The 20,401-nt window shown below is 50.0% G+C and overlaps 1 protein-coding gene across 1 annotated transcript in view; it reads left to right on the top strand.

The window, feature by feature from the left end:
* The window catches only part of Dlg5 (discs large MAGUK scaffold protein 5), a 110,839-nt gene that overhangs the window by 21,076 nt on the left and 69,362 nt on the right, over positions 1-20,401 (top strand). The window contains exon 2 of the mRNA XM_059273865.1: positions 20,148-20,216. Coding sequence (XP_059129848.1) covers positions 20,148-20,216 — 69 coding nt within the window. The remainder of the gene's footprint in view (positions 1-20,147; positions 20,217-20,401) is intronic.

The following is a 20,401-nucleotide window of genomic DNA, read 5'->3' as shown; positions in this document are numbered from 1 at the left end:
GCAATTCTGCTTCCTTCTCCCAGGTCAGTCAGGATTCTCCAAACTGCCGAGCTTGTCTGCCTGTACCCAAGCAGCCAGCAGACCTCCGCCATATCTGGGTGAAAGGAAGGTCCTAGGACTGCTACTCAGAATCTGCTCGGGTCCCCCTCCTCAGATCTTGCTGTCCAGCCTTCAGTGACCCTGCACAGCCCAGGAGTCACTCCTTAGAGGACTCGGGACCACTTCTCAGGCACACAAAACAAGGTCCCCAGCCCTAAGGAACAGACCTGGAGTCCAGCCTGATGACTCATGTGCCCTGGGGGAGTTGCTTCTGCACTGATGCCAGCTGGTGTCTTCCCAGGGTCGGATTAAAAGATAACTGTTGGAGGGCTGAAACAGGCTTCAGTAAGCAAGCCCTGGGCAGCTCTAGATTCCAGCCCTGTTCTGGTCCCTTTGCCTGGACTCCCTCTGGCCTCTTCCTTTATCTCTTCTCATTTCCCACCTAGAAGCCAGTCAGTCAGCCCGTCTCCAGACGCTGTTGCAGGCTGTCTCCCTTCTGATTGCCACTAGCCTCCTTTGCAGAGGGGTTCTTAGATCCTAGCGAGTACTTCCAACAGGACTGGCTTCCTTTCCCTCCCTCTTCCAGGTAAAGCAAAGGACCCAGGACACTACCTTCCAGGTGTGGTGGGGAATGGCAATATGGAAAGGAATCCAGGTCTCTGCGGGAGGGCGGGCTGCAGGGAAGTGCGCGGCCACCTCAAGTAGGCCAGGCCAGGTCTGATGGATGGACATAAGTCTCTCACACAGATCCTGCCCTCGCTGATGGAGGAGGCTTTCCTGTCATAGGAAGGAAGGCGCTTGTCTCCGCAGCAGCAGCAGCAGCAGCAGCAGCAGCAGCAGCAGCAGCTGTGTGACATGCCAGCAGTTGTGTTTGGGTAGCCCGACACTCCTAGACCTTCAGTGAACTGTCAGGACCTTGGAGGGTCCTGCTGTTGTTGGGCAGTGGAACTGGAGCAGGGAGCTTGGCCTGGAGTACGACCACCATCAGGTATCCGGAGGCGAGGGGGCCGAGTATTCTGGGACCCACACTCTTTTTGGTTTCTTTTCTGTTTTGCAGTTAAGACGTAGCACAATCAACTGTTCTTTACGCAGAAGCTTTCCATCAGGGAACACAAACAGTGGCCCTCATGCAATGTTACTGGCCTGTTTTAAACCAGCAGTTAAATGTCCCGTCTGGGCTCTGGAGTGTGTTTTTCCTCCCCCTCCCCCTCCCACCCCTCGTCTTTTCTTTCTTTCTTTGTCTTGTTAAGTTTCCCTTGGACAACCTGGAACTTGCCATGTTCCTGCCCAGGCTACCGCATGTAATTGTGACTTTTTGTTTCTATTATTATTATTATTATTATTATTTGAGACAGAGCCTCGCCATGTAACTCGCAATGTAGACCAGGCTGGCCTTGAATTCACAGAAATTCACCTGCCTGTGCCTTCTGAGTGCTGGGATTAAAGGCATATTCCACCATACTCAGTTCTTAAACATTTTTAAAAATTTATGTTATTTCTGGGATGATTATATAATTACATAATTCCCCCCTTCCCTTTCCTCCCTCCAGACTCTCCCATGTACTGCTCCTTGCTCTCTTTCAAATTCATGGCCTCTTTATGTCATTGATTGTTGTACATGCATATATGGATACACATATATCTATTCCTAAATATAACCTGATCAGCCTATATAGTGTTACTTGTATGGATGTTTTCAGGGCTGACGTATTTTAAATGGCAATGTTTACTTCCACATGTTTATTCTCTCTCTTAAGACAGGCTATTGCAGAGCAGACCCTGCAAGCCATCTTCCTGCCTCAGTTCCCCCCAAATATTGGGATTACAAGTAGCATTTTGTTTTTGAAAATTTGCAGACCCCCAGAAAGGTCAGAAGGCTTGAGAAAAATCTCTTGTGTAGGCCTCATCCGAGTTCAGCAGGCTTGGCACCTACTTCAGACCCTTCCACTTTCTCTCTTCTGGCTGTATGTGCATCAGTTTTCCCGATTAAGTGCAGAGAATTGTAGTCCTCAAGACATTGAACCTTAAACCCTGAAAAGTGTGTCACACTGAAGCACACTTGAAAGAGGACACTGTCCCTGTTTGAGTGACACATCTCTGTAGTCACATCCAAGAAATTCAGCCCTGATACAGTCATATCCTCTAGCTGCTCCCTTTCTTTTCCGTGTTATCGATCCAGCCTAGGGCCCTGTGCTCCTCCCCTGAGCCACACACCCCCCTAGCCTTATAGTCTTTTTTAACCTCTTGTCCCCAATTGTCCTATACATGCCATTTCTAGATTTTTTTTTCAATTGAGTCTCTAATAAATATATTGCATTTGGTTGTTGTGTTAGTGTTACATTGAAAAGTAAAGTTGGCTGGATGTGGTGGCACACTCCTTTAATCCCAGTACTAGGGAGGGTGAGACTGGTTGAGTTGGAAGCTAGCCTGGTCTACAGAGCGAGTTCCAGGACAGCCAGGGCTACCCAGAGAAACCCTGTCTTGAAAACAAACAAAACAAAACAAAACAAAACCAAAACAACACCACCAAAAAAACCAAAGTTGACTGCCAGTGGTTGACATTTCTTTGTTAGAATACATTGTTACGATACTGATTTTTATACATGATTGACACCCCCCAGGCAGTCTTAGAAACCTCAAAACTTGGAAGGTCCCAGAGATCAGCTCTTCTCTCTTCTAGAGTGTTTGCTGTCAGGTTCTGGAGAACCTTTCCCAGTATGCCTGCATGAGGTTGGCTTGTGTGTTCCGAATTTCTTCCTTTTATAAAATGTGTGTCTGGACAGTTTAAACTATCATGCTGAATTTTCAAGCACCCAGGGCTGAAATGTACCATTGCCTTGAGGATCACGGGTCATGTGACCTCAATCAGAAAAGCCAGAAGCATCTTGTAGGAATCTCAGAACTTTCCTCTGCCTTTGGGGCGGGATGGCTGGTCTTAGTGTCTGGTTATCTTGCTTAATCCTTGGTAGAGCCTTTGCAAAACAGCACCCCCGGGGAGGAGGAAGGACAGGTGAGCAGAGACGGGGGAGGGGGAGGGCTTAAGCCTCCCTAGCCTGCTGCACAGAATCAAATAAGGTCTGTTGGCCAGAGCCTGCCTTGGACCACTGCTGGAGAAGCCACATGGACTGAGCCATCATAGGACTGGGTCGGGCTGGGTGCTAGCTCACTGCTTCCGTTCCCTGAACCCATGGTCACTTCTCCAGAGGCTACCTTGAGGAGAGACAGGGCAGTGGAAAGAGCAGTGTGTGGGGGTGAACACACACTGGAGGAGGAGAGGTAAGCTGACATTGTGTTCACCAAGAGAAAGAAAGCTGCCAAGCCAGCAAGGAGAGCTCCTTGAAGAGGTGAGTCCTGAGCCTGTATGGATGTGGGGTCGGGGAGCGGGGGTGTGGGGCTGGGGGGCTAGTTAGCGAAGGACTCACGGTGAGGGAGGGAACAAGAAGGCCAGGCGGGCCTCTGTCTGTAGAGCTCAAAGCCTAAAGGAGACCCCCCCCCCCCCCCACACACACACACACTGCCTCCCAGGAAGAATGAGCAGAGCTCATTCAGGGCTGCTCCAGCCCTGTGTATCTGGAAGAAAATGTTACTTGGGATTCTAACTTGTACCTTTCAGCAAAAAGCATTGGTGTAGGACAATGGCAGGGAAAAAAGTGAGAAACCCCAGAGGAAGCTACTATGCTAATTGTTATCTTAGTTTCCCAGGAGTCCCAGGCTGTGGACATTGTAGCATCCTTGTGTTATAGGTGAAGAGACTAAAGCACAGGTTGGTTAAAAAATGGGCTTGGGCCGGGTGGTGGTGGCACACGCCTTTAATCCCAGCACTCAGGAGGCAGAGCCAGGCGATCTCTGTGAGTTCGAGGCCAGCCTGGTCTACAGAGTGAGTTTCAGGAAAGGCGCCAAAACTACTCAGAGAAACCCTGTCTCGAAAAACCAAAAAAAAAAAAAAAAAAAAAGAAAAAAAATGGGTCTGAGTCACAAGCTCATGAGCTGGGATTCCTGACCGGGTAGCCGGGTTCCAGAGCTCACATCAGTAGCACCCCCAAGATCCTGGCTACCCTTGCACCCTTGCTGCTGTATGTCACGGGTCCTGATTCCACATAGGTTGGTGGAGGCCACGGACCACCAGGCACTGGATATGGTGGATCTGGCAGTTCCCCACCTCCCCACGCTTCCTGTAAAGCCCTGGAGCTAGTGACTTGGCTCGTAGGAAGGGGGTTTTGACCACTTATTCCCGTTCCCAGGGGACAGAAAGGTGACCCTCCTGTGTGAGGAGGAACTGAGATGGCTGCTCTTGGGGAGGGCTGGTGACAGGAGTGGACTCAGCTCAGGTGAAGTTCCGGCTTTCCCCTCATTGCGTCCTCTGTTCCTCATATCCCCTCTTGAGAGAATTAGGAAACAGGGTGAGTTCCAGCCCACAGGCTGTAGTTATCAATGCTCCTTTGCACTGACCTTCTGGTCACTTTGTCCCCAAGCGTGGGGCAGTCCACAGTCATGCTTGTCTGTTGCATCAAAGAAACTGGCTGTGGGCATTGCTACCTAGCCAGACATGGATTGTGGGCACTGCAGGTTGCATATAGGGACTCTTGGGAGTGCCTCCTAAGACCCGGGGTTCGAGTGAGAGTTAGTATGTGGTCTCCTGGGGCACTGCAGACAGATACCTCTGAAGCCTACTGGGACTCGTTTTCCCATTATCAGGAAAGTGGGGCTGGTGGGGTCTGGTCCGTTCTCATTGCTTAACAGGAGCAGGGAGGAAGGAGTGAGCTGATCACAACGAGGAAGACATGGTTGCATTACTAGGGGCTGCAGAAAGGACTGAAGCAGAGGAGTGTGTGTGTGTGTGTGTGTGTATTCCTTCCTGTACATGTTATGTTTCCTTATTTGTCTTTTCTGGACCCGATCCTGGCAGTTAAATAGGGTGACATTTATCTTCTGATAAAAAAAAAAATTGAAGAAACTGAGGTTGAGCCCAGGTGTCTATATTGCCAGCATCTTAGTGTCAGAGCAGGATGGGAGCCAGGTCTGGTTTGCTAACCAGTGTCTGGCCCTGAGCCACACAGCATATAGGTCTTACCATTCTCTGGGTGTTCTTGTTGTTTTTTGTTTTTCTTTAATATTTATTTTTATTTGCATTGGTGTTTTGCCTGTGTGTATGCCTGTGTGAGGGTGTCAGATCCCCTGGAACTGTAGTTACAGACAGTTGTGAGCTGCCGTGTGGGTGCTGGGAATTGAACCCAGGTACTCTGGGCAAGCAGTTGGTGTTTTTTAACTGCTGGGCCATGTCTCCAGCCCCCTTGGGGTGTTTTCTTCACTCACTTGTCGGTGCCCAGTGTGTCTAGGCTGAGAAGGAGAAAGCCGTGGCTCCAGATTCAGCTTGGCTTACCTGTGTCTCTGGCCAGCTCTCTAGATCGTCCATTCACACAGCACCTCTATTTCTATTTTTGGTGCTAGAGAGAGGTCCCAGAATCTTGCTAAGCACACACTCTATCACTGAGCTGTACTCCCAGCCCTGACTGTTTTCATTAACTTGTAAAACCCTGGCAGATAAAAATCACGGCTATTATTGTAGACAACAGGCTATTTGTGAAGCACAGCAGCCTTGTGTTGGGTACCTGCTGGTTCAGGGCCCCTCAAGAGATGCGGAAGCTAAGGAGCTAAATAAAGAACTGCCCTAATGTTTGGGAACTCACTGGAGTGACAGCAACTTGTTAAACCATCAGTGGCAATATGGTGCCCTGGTGTAGCATCCGAGGGGACCCCAGAGGTAGGCAGCATCCGGCCCTGCTCGGGATTTATTTCCTTATCTGTCAGATGCATACACTACACTGTTTGGTCTTTGGAGACCTTCTATCTTAACGTTCTGAGACTCTCTGGTGACCGTTTTCTCTTGGAGGTTAGACAGAGCACATGTAGTGTCAGCCAGGTTTTGTGCTGAAGGCATTTCTCAGATAGGAGAAGGAAGAGCTGGTCGTGTTCTAAACATTTATCTGCTCCCAAGCACGCCCTCATTCTCTGATGGGTCGACTATATTGCTTTGTCTGTCCAAGTAGTGTTTTATCACAGGCAGCTTGGCTTTTGCCTGTATCCCATGCCAACTTGCTGCTTGTGGGTCACGGGGTAGGGAGGGATTGAGGGCACGTGTGAGATGTAAGCAAAACAGGAGTGGATATTATTTGATTAGCTGGAGCATCACCTGCAAGCTGCTGCTACCTCCAGTCCCCGAGGTCTGGCCTGAGGTCTGAGACTTGGCTCTACAAGTAAGGCTAGGAGGGCAGGGCAAGAGGGACACTTTTGGGCTCGTGTTGTGGGGCTGACCTACAGGGAAGTGTAGCAGGTGCAGAGGATGCTGTGTCGGGGGACTTGGTCCAGGTCATGCTGTCAGCAGGTGGAAGAGCTGTTATACTCTTAGGTCATGTGCCTGTGCAGTGTTGTGTGGGTTGAGCCGTCTGCATACCTGCTCACCCATCTGCCTGCTGCCGCCCTGTTAGAAAACTCTTGCAGTATCTGAGATGGAGTGCTGGGCAGCTGTGTTTTCAAAGGGTCCAAGTATCTGTCTCAAAGTGTCTCCCCTCCCCTCCCCTCCCCTCCCCTCCCTGTCCTTTCCTTTCCCTTCTCTTTTCCTTCCTAACCTTCCTTTCCAATGCTCCTTCCCTCCCCCTTTCTCATCCCTCCTTTCTTTCATGAGTTTTTTGTTGGAGACAGGGTTTCATGTAGCCTACCTTGAACTTGCTACGTAGCTGAGGATGTCTATGATCCTCCAGTTCTCTTGCTTCCACCTCTGAGAGCTGGGATTACAGGTGTGCACCACCACACTCTAGGTTTATGTAGTCCTGGGAACCGAGCTCAGGGTTTATGCGTGTTAGGCCAACACTCTACCAACACTCCACTACATCCCCAGCCATGACTACATTTTCTTCTGCATCCCTAGTGTCTCAAGGTACCTTGCATTTGCCTGTAATTAACCCCATTTGACCCCTTCTGGTATCTGGAAGCAGAATACTGCCCATGTTCCCATCTGGCAAGTGAATTGCTAGACGGTGTAACTCAATACCACTTTACTAATTGTCTGGTGTGGTCACAGGGCACCCTGGTTACTACCCATCCACCAGGGTCACAGTTCCTGACTGGGCCAACTGGTTCCACTAATGCTCTGGGCACTCATGGGAAACAAATGGCCTTTGTGGTAGGTGGAGGGTGTTCCAGTTTGACCATGTGACTGTACTTAGGGCAACCAGCTTGGAACAGGTACCCAGAACAGACCCCGCTTTTCTCCATCTTGTTGGTGCAGATTCTCAGGGGTTGTTGATCCCTTTCTGTTGTTATCGAAGACAGTTTTCCGTTTGTGTCTAGAGACTTCATTAGTTTCCATACTTGCCCATGTCTAGGGGTGCAAGGGTCACCTGGGGTTTGTGGATCTTCCTGGTCAGATGTTTACTCTGTCCCCTTAAGTGTAAGGACCTGAGACTTTCCCTCCCTCTCTCTCTCTCTCTCTCTCTCTCTCTCTCTCTCTCTCTCTCTCTCTCTCTCTCTCTCTCTCGTGTGTGTGTGTGTGTGTGTGTGTGTGTGTGTGTGTGTGTGTGTGTACACATACATGTAGAGGCCAAAGGTCAACATTAGATATCTGCCCCAATTGCTCTCTACCTTGTTTTTGGAGATAGGGTCTTTTCGCTGAACCCAGAGCTCACGATTTGGCTAGACCAGTTCATGAGCAGGTCCCAGGGATCTGTCTGTCTCCCCAGTCACTGGGATTACAGGGGCCTGCTGTTGGGGCTTTTCATGTGGCTGATGGGGAGCAAAGGAGGGTCCTCATGCTGTGCAGCAGACGCTTTCCTGACTGAGCTCTCTTTAGCCCTACTGCTAATACTCTTTATTCAGTTCTGTTCACCCGAGACTTTTGCTAGCCTCTGTCACTGTTTGTTTTTTTCACATCCCCCCCCCCCCCCCAGCTCTTTCTATAACACATTGCAGGTCGTTAGGAGGGAGGGCATGCTAACATGGGTGGTGGTGGGAGGGGCTGTGGGAGGAAGAGAGGAGCAGCTGGGTGACCCCTATATTTGCCTCCCCCCCCCAATCCCTTGCAGTTCACTCAGCTCTTCCCGCACGCACTCCTTGTCTGCTCTGTGCTGGCATCCCGCAAGCCCTGCCCACTGGCCTGTCTCATCTTTAATGTAGCCACCATGTACAAAAAGCTGTCAGAAAATGAAAGAGCAAGTTGTATTAGCAGAATGTTTGCCCCCGAGGAAACGGCGCGTTTGCACAAAATCCTATCTGACAGTTTCCATTTAAGCCAAGAAGCCTGGAGCCCCGCAGGCCCTAGGAAATATGAAAATTGGCACTTGGTGGGGCCGCTGCCGACGGTGTCTCGCTGTTGGAGCCCTGCCTGCCATGAGAGATCTGAATTTTTCGGATGAAGATTGCTGGCGGGCCCTGGGTGGCTGCTGTTGCTGCAGGCACATCCATTCTTGTCACTGAGGGACCTGTTTGTCTGCCCCTCAAGGTCTCCTTTGTTTTTCTGAAATGTGATGAAATGGAACGTGCTCTTAAAAATCGATAATTTCTGGCGGTAGCCTAGGCAGGCTTGCTGGCCTCAGCACCCATACTTCTGCCTCCTTTATCTCATTTTGGCTGATGTGACATTGGCTGTGACAACTTGGATTTCTTTCCCTTATTCTTAGTAGTCTTTCCAGATGCATTCCTTTTAATCGCCTAATTTCTTTGCACAGAAGCTGAAGACTCAAAAGCATATCAGCTATGTTGGTTTACTTTTCCTAAGCAGTGACTTTTCCCCTTTTGATTACCAAAGCAATAGAGCGCTAATTAAAAGAGGAAAAGAAGAGAGAGTTTAGAACTGTACACAGTAAAAGAGCTTGTCACCCTATGACGTGTATGCTGGAGGCTACACTGGGGGTAGGGTGGGGTAAATGGCTTCAGCCTATGAATATCCAGCAGGAACAGCCTGGTAGCCTCATGGGTGAGTGACAGATAAAGATTATTGTGGGGCTTACAAAACAGAGGCAGCTTGGAGTTTTTATAGGCTTAGAGCTCAGAGATGGTGCATCTGGTGGGCCTTGGTTTTGTAGAATGATCCTGAGTTATCTGTTAACGAGCCTCAGGGTTCTTAGCCATAGAATGAGGCTAGGGGCAATACCTCTCTCCCCAGCGTGCTGCTGCAAGCTGGAGGATGCTGTTTCTAGTTGACTGTGTTTCATGGCAGGCATAGGAAATGGTGTTTGTACTGGGGTGGGCTACACACAGCTTGGCATACCTGGGCACTGGGTGGGTGGTCGTCCTAGACCCTGTGAGGACAGAAAGAGACCTAGCCTGCCCTCAGATGGCCAACAGGCTCAAGCTATAGCATTGCTTTGTGCCTTTGGGGACTGGCATACTGTGGTCTCATTGGCTGTCCTTTGTGGTTGTAGATGTGGTTTTTGGTTTTAGGTTTTTTAAAATGCAAAATAGGGAAATATTTTCTCTTATTGCACAAGATCAACCCTCTTTCCCTAGGGCCCTGTGAAACGATAACCCACATCCTCTTAGCATTTGAAATACTTTCTGTTCTCCTTCCCCTTTTGCTATGGTTGTTTCTGGGCAATCTGAAGACATTGTGGGGCCAGATTTTGCCTGAGATGGATGGGGGAGCTCTGCCTTCCGCACTGGGGAAGAGCAGCTGGACCTGTCTGCTGGTCTCTGGAGGATGAGATTGGCCGTGCTCTTGGGCTAAATGTCCATGTGAGCATTGGGTCACTGCTATCACTGAAGTGAAGCTGGAATTTGATGGCAGCTTTGCTTTAGGTTTTAGGGAGGTGGCCGTTCAAGATTTGTAGTCCTGCTTTGGTGGGGCTGGAGAACGACCTCTATAGCTGTTGTCCCTGCTTGAATGCGTGGGTGTGGTAGCCCACTGGTCAGCTCTCAGCTGGAAGCCCCTTGCTCCTACTGTGAACGGGGCAGAGGAGAGAGCAAAGGAGAGCTAAGTGGATTTCTGTAGGGCTAGACGTGCCATGTGCCCTGCAGTTTTGGGAACCGACTCTTTCTTCTGAAGGCTGCTGGTTGAGAATTCACACCAGGTGCTAGCTAGTTGGCAGTGGCGATGATTTCACATGGTGTCACCTTATCTGAGAGGATGTCTGGGATCAGAAGACTGTGCTTTGGTCAGGGCTTTACAAAATGAATCCATGTGAAGAGAGAGGCACCATTTTATTTTTCATGGAGGGCTCTTTCTCAGTCCTGGTATTATGAGGTATGGGGAGGGCTGGAGAGACGGCTCAGAGGTTAAGAGCACTTGGTGCTCAATCATGAGGACCAGAGTTGGCCTTCTAGCACCCACCCTGGTGTCTCACAAATGCCTCTAACTCCAGTTTTACAGAGATCAGTGCCCTCTTCTGTCCTTCTTGGGCACCTGCACATACATGTGCACATACACTCACACTGACTCAGATCTGTACATACCCATAAATAAAACAGAACTTAAAAAAAAAAAGTTTGGAGAACAGATTGGATTTTGGAGTTTAATTCCAATTAGCAATTAATTATAATAAGCCTGCCAAGCACTACGTACCATAAAATAGCTTCTGGAGTTGGGCCAGCACGTAGAAACCCAGGGGCAACACTCAGGTCTCCCTCTTGCCCATGGCAGAGATCACTAGCCAGCTCTGGGCTCCTTTCCAGGTGTGGCCTGGCAGTTCTTTTAGACGACCCTTTGGTTTCTAGTTCAATACAAACCCTTCCTTTCCCTGGTGGGAAGTCAAGGCCAATCAATCGCCTACATAATTGCCTCTCTGGGAGAGCATCTCTGACTTTCACATGACCAGCTCAAAGTGTCTTTTGCAAATGTGTGTGTGTTTGTGGAGGCCAGAGGACAACCTCCCATGGTGCCTTCTAGAACACTTCACTCTCATGTTCTTTCTGTAAGTCCCTCCTCCTCCTCCTCCTCCTCCTCCTCCTCCTTCTTTTAAAATATTTTATTTATTAATTTATTGGTTTTTCGAGACAAGGTTTCTCTGTGTAATTTTGTGCTTTTCCTGGAACTCACTCTGTAGCCAAGGCTGGCCTCGAACTGACAGAGATCCACCTACCTCTGCCTCCTGAGTGCTGGGATTAAAGGCGTGTGCCACCATCACCCAGCCTTCTCCTCTTCCTTCTTCCCCTTCCTCTTACTCCTCTTCTTCCTCCTCCTCCTTCCTCTTCTTGTCTGATGTAGCTCAGGCTGGCCTCAAACCTTGACTTTCCTGAGTACTAGGCTTACAGACATGAGCCACCTGTCCAGTGTGTGTGGTGCTGGGGATCAAACCCAGAGTCGTGTGCGTACCAGACAAGCACTGGTCTAGCTCAATTACACCCTCGGCTGTTTTTTGTTTTCCTTGTGTGTCCATGTATGAGAGGAGGCAGTTTATTTTGTATTTTGTATACATATAGATAGGAAAAGGGGTTGCTAGAAGAACAATAAAGAAAAGCATGCACACTTTCTGGAGATTCCTTATCTTACTCAGAGGAAACCTCCTCTTGTGGCCTGTAAGGTCACCTGAACCAGCCCTCCTGCGACCTCACTTGTACTGCAGCTTACCCCATCCAAACTGCACAGGCCTTACGATCTGGCCCCAGGGCCTTTGCACTCCCTCCCCTTGCTTGAGACAGTCCTATTGCAGCACTTCTACACTTCTGGGTCTTTGCTCAGGCATGAGCTCCTCAGAGAGCCCTCCTGTATTCTTTATTTCATCCCCTCACTGCTCATGTGAGTTCTAGGGGGACAGGGTGGTATCTGTCTTGTTCTCTGTTGTATCCCCCCGACCTCCCAGTATTCTCTGTATTAGTATGCTAGTGTGTGTGCGTGCCAGCCATAACACAGGTGTGGAGGTCAGAGGGCAGATTGGGAGGTGGTTGTCTCTACCATGTGGGTCAGGCTCGGTGGCATATGCCTTTGCCTTCTGAGCCACCTCAGCGACCTTCTCTGAGCATTGGTGTGGGTACCATTTCCCAGTACAGACATGCCCACCGGGGGCGGGGGGCACCTTGTACAGTACACCAATCCCTCTCTCTTGCTTTGATTGTCTGATGCCCACATTCAGGTGGCAATGAGGACTGAACGAGAAGGTAGGTTTGTTCAGCATGCAGCAGGGGAACAGGAGGTCTGTAAGGGAGGGCAGAGCTGCCTTGGAACTGGCCTGTCTAGCCGAATGATGGAAAGGGGGAAAAGGCTTTCTGTCTTACTCTTCCTGTTGCTGTAATAAAACACCCTGACAGAAGTAACACGAGGAAGAAAGGGTTTATTTGGTGCATAGTCTGAGGTTACAGTCCATCACAGTGGGGACGTCACAGCAGCAGGAGTTTGAAGCAACTGGTCACATTCCATCCATAGTGGAGAAACAGTAATGAATGCTGTGCTCAGTTAGCTCAGTTTCCTCCTCCTCCCCTCCCCCTCCCCTCCTCCTCCTCCTCCTCCTCCTCCTCCTCCTCCTCCTCCTCCTCCTTCATTGTTAAATATGTGTCTTGATCATCTCTACCCCCAGCTTTCTCCTTTCTGTACAGTTCATGATCCCAGCATAGGGAATGGTACTACCCATAGTGGGTGAATGGTCCCACCTCAATTAATGCCATCCAGATAATCCCCTACAGGCATGCCCAGAGTGATAATTGAGAGTAGCCATCATGCCTTCCTAGCCTACACAAACAGGCTTTCGTTTAGACGTGGAGAGAGAGGTGTAATCAGTGGCACACAGGTTCTTCATAAAAAGGGTTTTCTGCCAGTGCAAGGAAGAAACACAGAATATGGGAGCAGCTGACTTGGGATCACAAATGGGACACACAATGGGCTGATCCCCAGCCACCTAATCCCCAGCCATTTGACATCCTGAGATGATGGAAAGCAGTGGAGTCTGTAGGACAGGAAGGCCAGAGTTCCAGGGAGGTGTCCTCTTCTCTTGGTGGACATGGGAACCGAGCCCAGCCTGGGTACAGGGGCTGGCCAAGTCAGAGGCCTTCTGAGATCTTCAACCTTTCTGTGTGGCTCCCAGAGCTCTTAGGGAGTGTATTTCAAGACAGGTTTGACCATTGGTAATGCCAACTGGAGCCTGGAGGAACTTGGCTGTCATTCCCCACACTATCCACATTGAGCATGGATGTACCACAGGGCAGGGCAGTGGTACTGTGGTCAGGGTCTTCTAGTAGCTGGCCCTGGTCAGGTTGGCTGCAGACATCACTAACAAATGAACATTCTTGACTTTTTACACTTTTGTCAGGAGCTCCTAACACCTGTCCTGTCCTGCCCCTGCCCACCTAGGATGTAACTGTGGTCCAGTCTTCCCTTGTCAAGCTCCAAGACCCTACCTCGTACCTCTGGTACCTTTTGGGTGCAAATATGCCACGCATCCTAGTAAAGAGCGACAGCAGGAAGTCAGGCTTGTTTTCATGATGGAAGGCAGTGTTAAGGGTTGTCCCTACCTGGTTCTGGTTGACAGTACCAGGCCCCTTCCACCCTTTTGCTCACCTCCCACAAGGGAGCTCAGCCTATCTGAAAGGAGTTAGTGTTCCTAGGTACTCGCTTGTGGTGTCCCCGGAGCCTTCTGCTGGTGGAGGTGAGGCTCTCTGACCTGACCTTTCATCCCAGTAAAACAAGCACCCAACGCCCCACCCCCACCAGGCCAGCAGGTAGCAAACAAGAAGGTTGTGTATTTCCGTTAATTCTGGCTTTGCATGCTTCGTTTCCTCTCTGGTTTCATGTTATGGGTTCCAGATTGGAGAGCATGTGCAGAGACACAATTGAACTCTGAGTTTCCTGGGCTCTCATCTCCCAGATTCAGTATCTACAGGACAGAGCTTCAGGTAAACGGTGCTCTCATTGCTCCCCCGATGCCATTTTTCACCTCAGAGGTGCATGCTTCCATTGTCTGGGCAGTGGCCACCTTGCCACTTTTGCAAGTAGATTAGTAGTCCTTAGGCTGACCCCACAGGGGAGAGATGAGCACCATTACTGTGCTGTTTCGCCAAGCTAAAGGCACTTGTCCTCAAACTTTGCAAAGTACGCTATAGTGTTACCTCCGTGTGTAGGGGTGGGGAACCTATGACAAATCCTGATGTACAAGCCCAGTTGTTTTGGCTGGATTGTGCACATTGAGGACAAATCGGGCATGGTCTGAATCACCAGCTCTCTGTGCACTGAGGCGCTTAGCATCTTTTCATCCTCAGATGGACTCCTAAGGTGCACGGGATAGGTAGGACTTCTTGACTGACATGCCTTAGTCAGCGTGTGATGCACCCCACAGCCATCCATGGTCACCACTCTAGTTCCTGGAAATGCCTGTTTTGTCAGCCTCCATTGTTGGGTCTCAGTGTGTCCAGCGGGAACAGGGGCTGCCTGCCATGCAGTTCTTCAAGGGTTTTTTCTAATCCAGCACCACAGGGGATGAGCAGTGAACAAGGGCTCTCACTACCCACCTTTTCCCCATCTCCATAGTCAGGAGGGAGTGACTCACCAGTGAGGGCTGGTGATGTTCTACAATCTTCTCTAGGACGTCCTGCCACTTCAGAGCCCCGAGAGTCCAGACATGAAGGGTAGCACGCGTGGATTGTGTCCTTTTTTGCCCTTAATAGCTCTCCCTTACACACATTGAGTAATTGAGACAGCCTTGGTTTCCTCCTCTGTAAAATGAACCTAATGACGACCTCAGGGTCATTATGGGTGTTAACTGAAGCCATGTCTGCAGTATGAGCCGACGCATGCACAGTCCTAGCACTTACTAGGCTAAGGGCCCATTAGCTGCTATCATTGACTATTAGAGAGTGCCACACAGTCTGCAGTTTCTTTATGGACTATGATTTCATCACTGTCACAGCCGGCCATTTAGGTAATGCAGGAGTGGGGACGGGCAGGGTAGGAAGGGCTTGCTGCGGCCTGGCTCGCCAGAATCTAATCTCAGCAGCTTGTGCTTGGGGCCATGTCAGGTGTTGTTGCAGACACTCTTGGTGGAGTAAGTCGGTTGATCCTCACAGGACCTTTGCGAGGGAAGCATTCCCATCATCCCCATGTTACCGTAAGCGTATGGACACACAGAGAGCCCAAGGGTGAGGTAAGGGTGGATTTGTGAAATAAGCCCAAGGGAGGGAGCTGGTACTTCCTGCTGTACTCTGGCCACTACCAGTTCTTTTGGCCTACAGGCTCAGATGAGAGAGACTCTCCTGCCCCTCCGAGCAGGTGTGGAGCCTCTGGAGCACCTGAGCCTATTTCCTCTCAACTGACATGGTGTTTGGGACTGATTGGACATGTGGGTTGTAGTCCTTCAGGTGTGAGCTGTAGGAGGACAGCAGGGTGGGGCAGGCACCTGCTGCTGATCCCGGCTGTCTTGGGGCTTTAGAGCTGCCTGAGAATAGGCATGTGGCCATGCTGTCTCAGGGTGCCTGGTGGCCAAGGACCTCTGCATACTAGTCAGCTGTTTTTGAGTTTCCATAGTGGAAGCCTGAGTCACCCAGCCCTTTACAATTCCAGGTGACTGGGTGGGTGGATGGGGAGGGTTGGCTGAAGGGGCGCCCTGGCACTTGCAGGCTGCTGAAAGGGGCCTGGGAGCTTGGGGCATTCCCTTATCACCACAGTTCTGGAAGTTCTTTTGAAGTTGGTCTTGGTGACCCAGTGGGACTGAGTCACACTGTAAACAGAATTAGCAGGCCTGAGCTCTTCTGAAGGACATAGATGATGCTTATGGAGGGCAGTCCCAGAGTGTCACTAGGTCAGCTGTCTCCCAGAGTATCTCCCCCCTCCCCCACCCTCCCAGGTCTTCTATGGAAGCTTCCATCTGTAGCCCTGTTTATGTCCCTTTCAGCCTTGCTTCTTGTCCATGGTCCCTGCACCACTGGTCTGTGGTCACATGTCCTGGGGCTTTTCAGCAATGCAGTCTCAGGTCCTACCTTGATCTACCCTTTAACTAGGTCCCCAAGCAGTTCCTTGGATGGTAGAGAACCCACATAGATGACTCTCAAGCTCACACATCCACCTGAAGCTTGTCCTCTGTGGAGATGTTTTCACATACGCCATTTGGGTTTCTTCAGTTTGCTTAGGGTCTCACAGGCATGCCTGCACTCAGGTAGCGTCTGTGAGGAGAGCTGGGCTGCTTCTATAGTGTCCAGTGGCCTGGGCTTCTGGGTAGCATGCATTCCTTCTCCACAGAAGCTTTTTAGGATGCCTTAGGGTTCAGGTAGTTTCAACAGTCCCTTCTGGGCATTGAGGGAAATCATCACATTCTTACAGCTACTGCAGATGGAGGGGCTAGATAGGACATCTAAGTATGCTGGGTTGAGGTGGGACTCCTGTTGGCCTTCAGGTTTGATTGTGAAACCCTAGAGGGAGATGACGCCAGACAATTGCCCCTCAGGAAGTTATCAGCTTTGAAAGGGCACTGTGTAGCTTGTGTGTGTGGGTGTGTGTGGGTGTGTGTGTGGGTGTGTGTGTGGGTGTGGGGGAGTGGGTGGCTGGGTTGGGGGAGGGGAGCTAACTCCCCTGCCTTCTGCTAACAGTCCTGATCACATAGGACCTTAAAGACAATAGTTATGAAGACAAAACTGTTCAGACAGTGTTGTCTTTGGGTCCTTTCCCCCAGTGACATCTCGGAGAACACTGTTAAAACTGGACCCTGTTCGGTCTTAATCAGTTACTCCCCACACCCACCAGCCCTGCTGGGGCAAGAAGCTCTGCCAGCTGCCTGTGAGGAGGGGCCAGGATGATGCCCAGAGATGCATATAAAGATGTCACTCTGCCCCAGGCAGGCCACACAGCCCGGTCAGGACTTTGGGGGCAGGGAAGAGGAACAGAACGTATTGGTTGCAAAGATGTGAAACGTACTCTCCCAGCTAGGGAGGAAGGAGGCAGGGAGGAAGGAGGGTATCGGCCAAGCTTAATTACCAGTGGAAATTCGCTGTGGGGAGGAGGAGGAGGCGATGTGTGTGGGAGGGGCAGGGGGTGCTGCTTTACTGGAAGATGGGACACTGGGGATGCCAGGAAGCGGAAGAAGCAAGCATTCCCTTCTGACAGTGGTGTCTACGGAGCACAGGCTGAAGTGCCAAGCTGGATTGAGTTGAGCACAGACTTCTGCGGGTGTGACTGGGAGCATTTATTTGTGCTGGCTTTCCCAAGTGGGTATCTTTTCACAACAGTCCACCATAGAGTGGCTGGCCAACTTTCCTGGTCCCCATAGAGAAAAACAGACAAAATCTAAAAAGACGGTTCCTGAGTTTAGAACTGAAGTATGGTTGTTAGAGTCTTGTTCTTCGCAGCTGTCTATGGATGGCCTGGTTGTGTCTGACTTCAAGGGTACCATACAGTAAAGACAAGGACGTAAAAATTTGCATATAAGTAACATACAGACTGAGCAAGTTATATTTGTGCAATGTACACACACAAACACACATACATAACAACAAGTAAAGAAAAAGAGACCGCTGGGCAGTGGTGGTGCACACTTTTAATCCCAGCACTCAGGAGGCAGAGCCAGGCGGATCTCTGTGAGTTCAACGCCAGCGTGGTCTACAAAGCAAGATCCAGGACAGGCACCAAAACTATACAGAGAAACCCTGTCTCGAAAAAACCAAAAAAAGAAAAAGAGGCCTTGAATTTGAAAGAGAGCAAGGTGTAGGAGGGTACACGGGAGAGTTTGATGGGAGGAAAGGAGAGGGGAATGTAATTCTATTATAATCTCAAAATAGAAAAAAATTACTGAAAAAAAAAGAATGTGAGAGGTGATGGACATCACCTGCAGTTGTTGATGACCAATGTGTAACATATTGACGTGTGTGTGTGTGTGTGTGTGTGTGTGTGTGTGTGTGTGTTGAACCATCACATTGTACACTATAAATATGTGTAATTAATGTTCTAACTAAAAATAAAAAGTTTAAGAAACTAAAAAATTGCAATGTACCTTTTTTTGATGCAAAAGTGCATAGATGTGAAGTGCACAGCAATCCCTGTTGTAGAGCTGGGAGTGCAGCTCAGTCGTCCAGTGTGCACAAAACTCTGGGTTCAGTCCCCAGCACTGCATGAACAGGGTGTGGTGGTGCACTTGGGAGACAGAGATAGGAGGGTCAGAAGTTCAAAGTCAGCTTCAGTTACATAGTTCTAGGCTGGGGGGTTACTAGGGTAGATGGGACTTGAAATATGGGAGCATGAACATGGCTTCTTCCTTTTTTATCTGGATCTTAGAATTTCAGAGATGGGCGGACTGCTTTTGGTTCTAGTGTCCTGTAAATGATGTGCACATGGCCCTGTGACTGTCATGTCAGGAGAGTGCTGGGTCCCCCCACTGCCCTTCCCTCTGCAGACAGCATCATCAACTACTGTGGAGATGCCAGAGGACACATTGGAGTCTAGTCTTGTTCTTTTGGAAGACCAGACACCTACCCACTCCTTCCTGCTTGACACCCAGACTCCCTCAATGCCTAGAGAATTCAGTGATGAGGTCCAGTCATTGCTGGCCACTGGCATCATCTTGCTCACCCTACTGCATGCTGTCCTGTTTTCCTCCCTCTTCGGCTCCTTGTCTGATAAGCAGGCCAGCTTACTCCTGCTAGGCCTTTATATTCGATGCCTCTGCTCTTCCCAGGCGGACTCATCCCATCCGCAGTCTCCTGTCCTCTGGGGTGCTCTTTGCTCCTCTGGGGGTTTCCTCACTATGCCAGCAACTATCTGCTGCCCGGAGTCTCCCTCCCCATTTCCCTTCCCCCTCTATCTCCTCCCTCCCCTGCATCTCTCTCTACTTTTTCCCTTCCGTGATAATGGAGGTCCTGGACCTAGGAGAAGAGGTGAAAAAGGGAAGAGAACCCTCTGAATCTGGCCTCTTCTGTCTCTGGGTAATTCTTTGTAGCTTTTAGTGAGAGCCCTAAGGCTTGTTCAGAGCCCTTACAGCAAAAAAAAACCCTACCTGTGCTCACTCACCCGGGTCCAGGAACGAAACATTCCTCTTCATACCCGTTTTAGGTGACCTGCCACCCCTGCCTGGCATGCTCTTCTGCACCCTCCCCTCCCCAGTGTGGTCTCCCGGTGGCATCAGTTTGCCTTGCCCTTTAATTTTGTATCAGTTGTGGCCCTAGAGAGCAATATACACACTTGTTTTTCAGTCCTTAGTGTGACATGTCACTGATGCAAGGGGACAGGGACAGGACCTAATGTGGGACCGAACGTCTTCCTCATGCAGGCTGGAACCAGGGTCTAGCAGGCCCGGTGCTTTGCTCAGTATGCCGAGTGCTGCCCAGCAGACGTTTCAGTCCATAGGTTGTTCCTGAGGTTGGCAGGTTGCATGTGGCATTGGGAAACATTTGAAACCAAATCCTAACGGTGGTGTGTATGCAGTAAATTAATGACATTAGGTGCTGACTCACTCTCAGTGCTCCTATCCTCGCTCATTGTGTGTGTGTGTGTGTGTGTGTGGGTCGGCGGGGGAGAGGGGGTGGGGTTGGCCACCGAACAGAATGTGCTACTCACTGTTTGGTGACATTGTAATTGCTCATAAGTTTTTGAGTAGCTTGATTTTTTTTATTATTAAAAATGTTATTACATTTATTCAGTGTGTGGGGAGGGCAGTTTTCTTCCTTTCACCATGTGGGACCTGGGGATTGACTCAGGTCATCAGAGTTAGTGGCAAGCACTTTTACCTTTTACGCCATCTTTATGGCCATATTTTTACTAATTTATTATTATGATTATTGTTGTTGTTGTATGGCCATGTTTATACTAATTTATTATTGTTGTTGGTGGTGGTGTGTGTGTTTGTGTGTACATGTACATGTGAGTGCAGGAGTGCATCCATGTGTGTAGGTCAGAGGACAACTTGGTGGAGTCAGTTCTCTCCTTCTACCATGGATTCTGGGGATTGAAACTCAGATGGTCATGTGGGACAGAAGGCAGCTGGCAGACTGGACTTCCTGTACCCATTGACCAGACTCTAGAGCAGCAGGGTGTGAGTGTGAAAAAGAAAGGTGGGCCGAGTGAGCCAGGTCCAGATTCTACAGCCCACCATCTCCCTGTGATCTGGACTCCAGGTTCCTAGCCTTGGTGCAGCAGAATGATGTAACAGAGCTTGGGCTGTGGACTAGTGGCCCTTCTGGGTCAGTAACATATTGGTCTCCCTTTCTGTCCCCAGGCTCCACCTACAGTGTCCTGTCTATCATGCCCTCAGACTCAGAGAGCAGCAGCTCCCTCAGCAGTGTGGGTAAGTTCTCCCTTTTTGGGGACAGTGGGTGGACTGTGGCTTAGGTCTTAAACAGGGATGGCCTGGGAGGAGTTTTCATGGCACGGGGCATTGGTTTTCCCATCCGATTTAGGTGAGGTCCTCCTGTGGATGCCGTTCTCGTCTGGCTTTGGTGTTAGAGAGGTGGGTGTGGGAAGCGTGTTTGT

The sequence above is a fragment of the Peromyscus eremicus genome, chromosome 9 (genome assembly GCF_949786415.1).
Source record: "Peromyscus eremicus chromosome 9, PerEre_H2_v1, whole genome shotgun sequence".
Lineage (NCBI taxonomy): Eukaryota > Metazoa > Chordata > Mammalia > Rodentia > Cricetidae > Peromyscus > Peromyscus eremicus.
The sequence above is the reverse complement of the archived record's forward strand: the minus strand, read 5'-3'. Positions and strand labels throughout refer to the sequence as shown.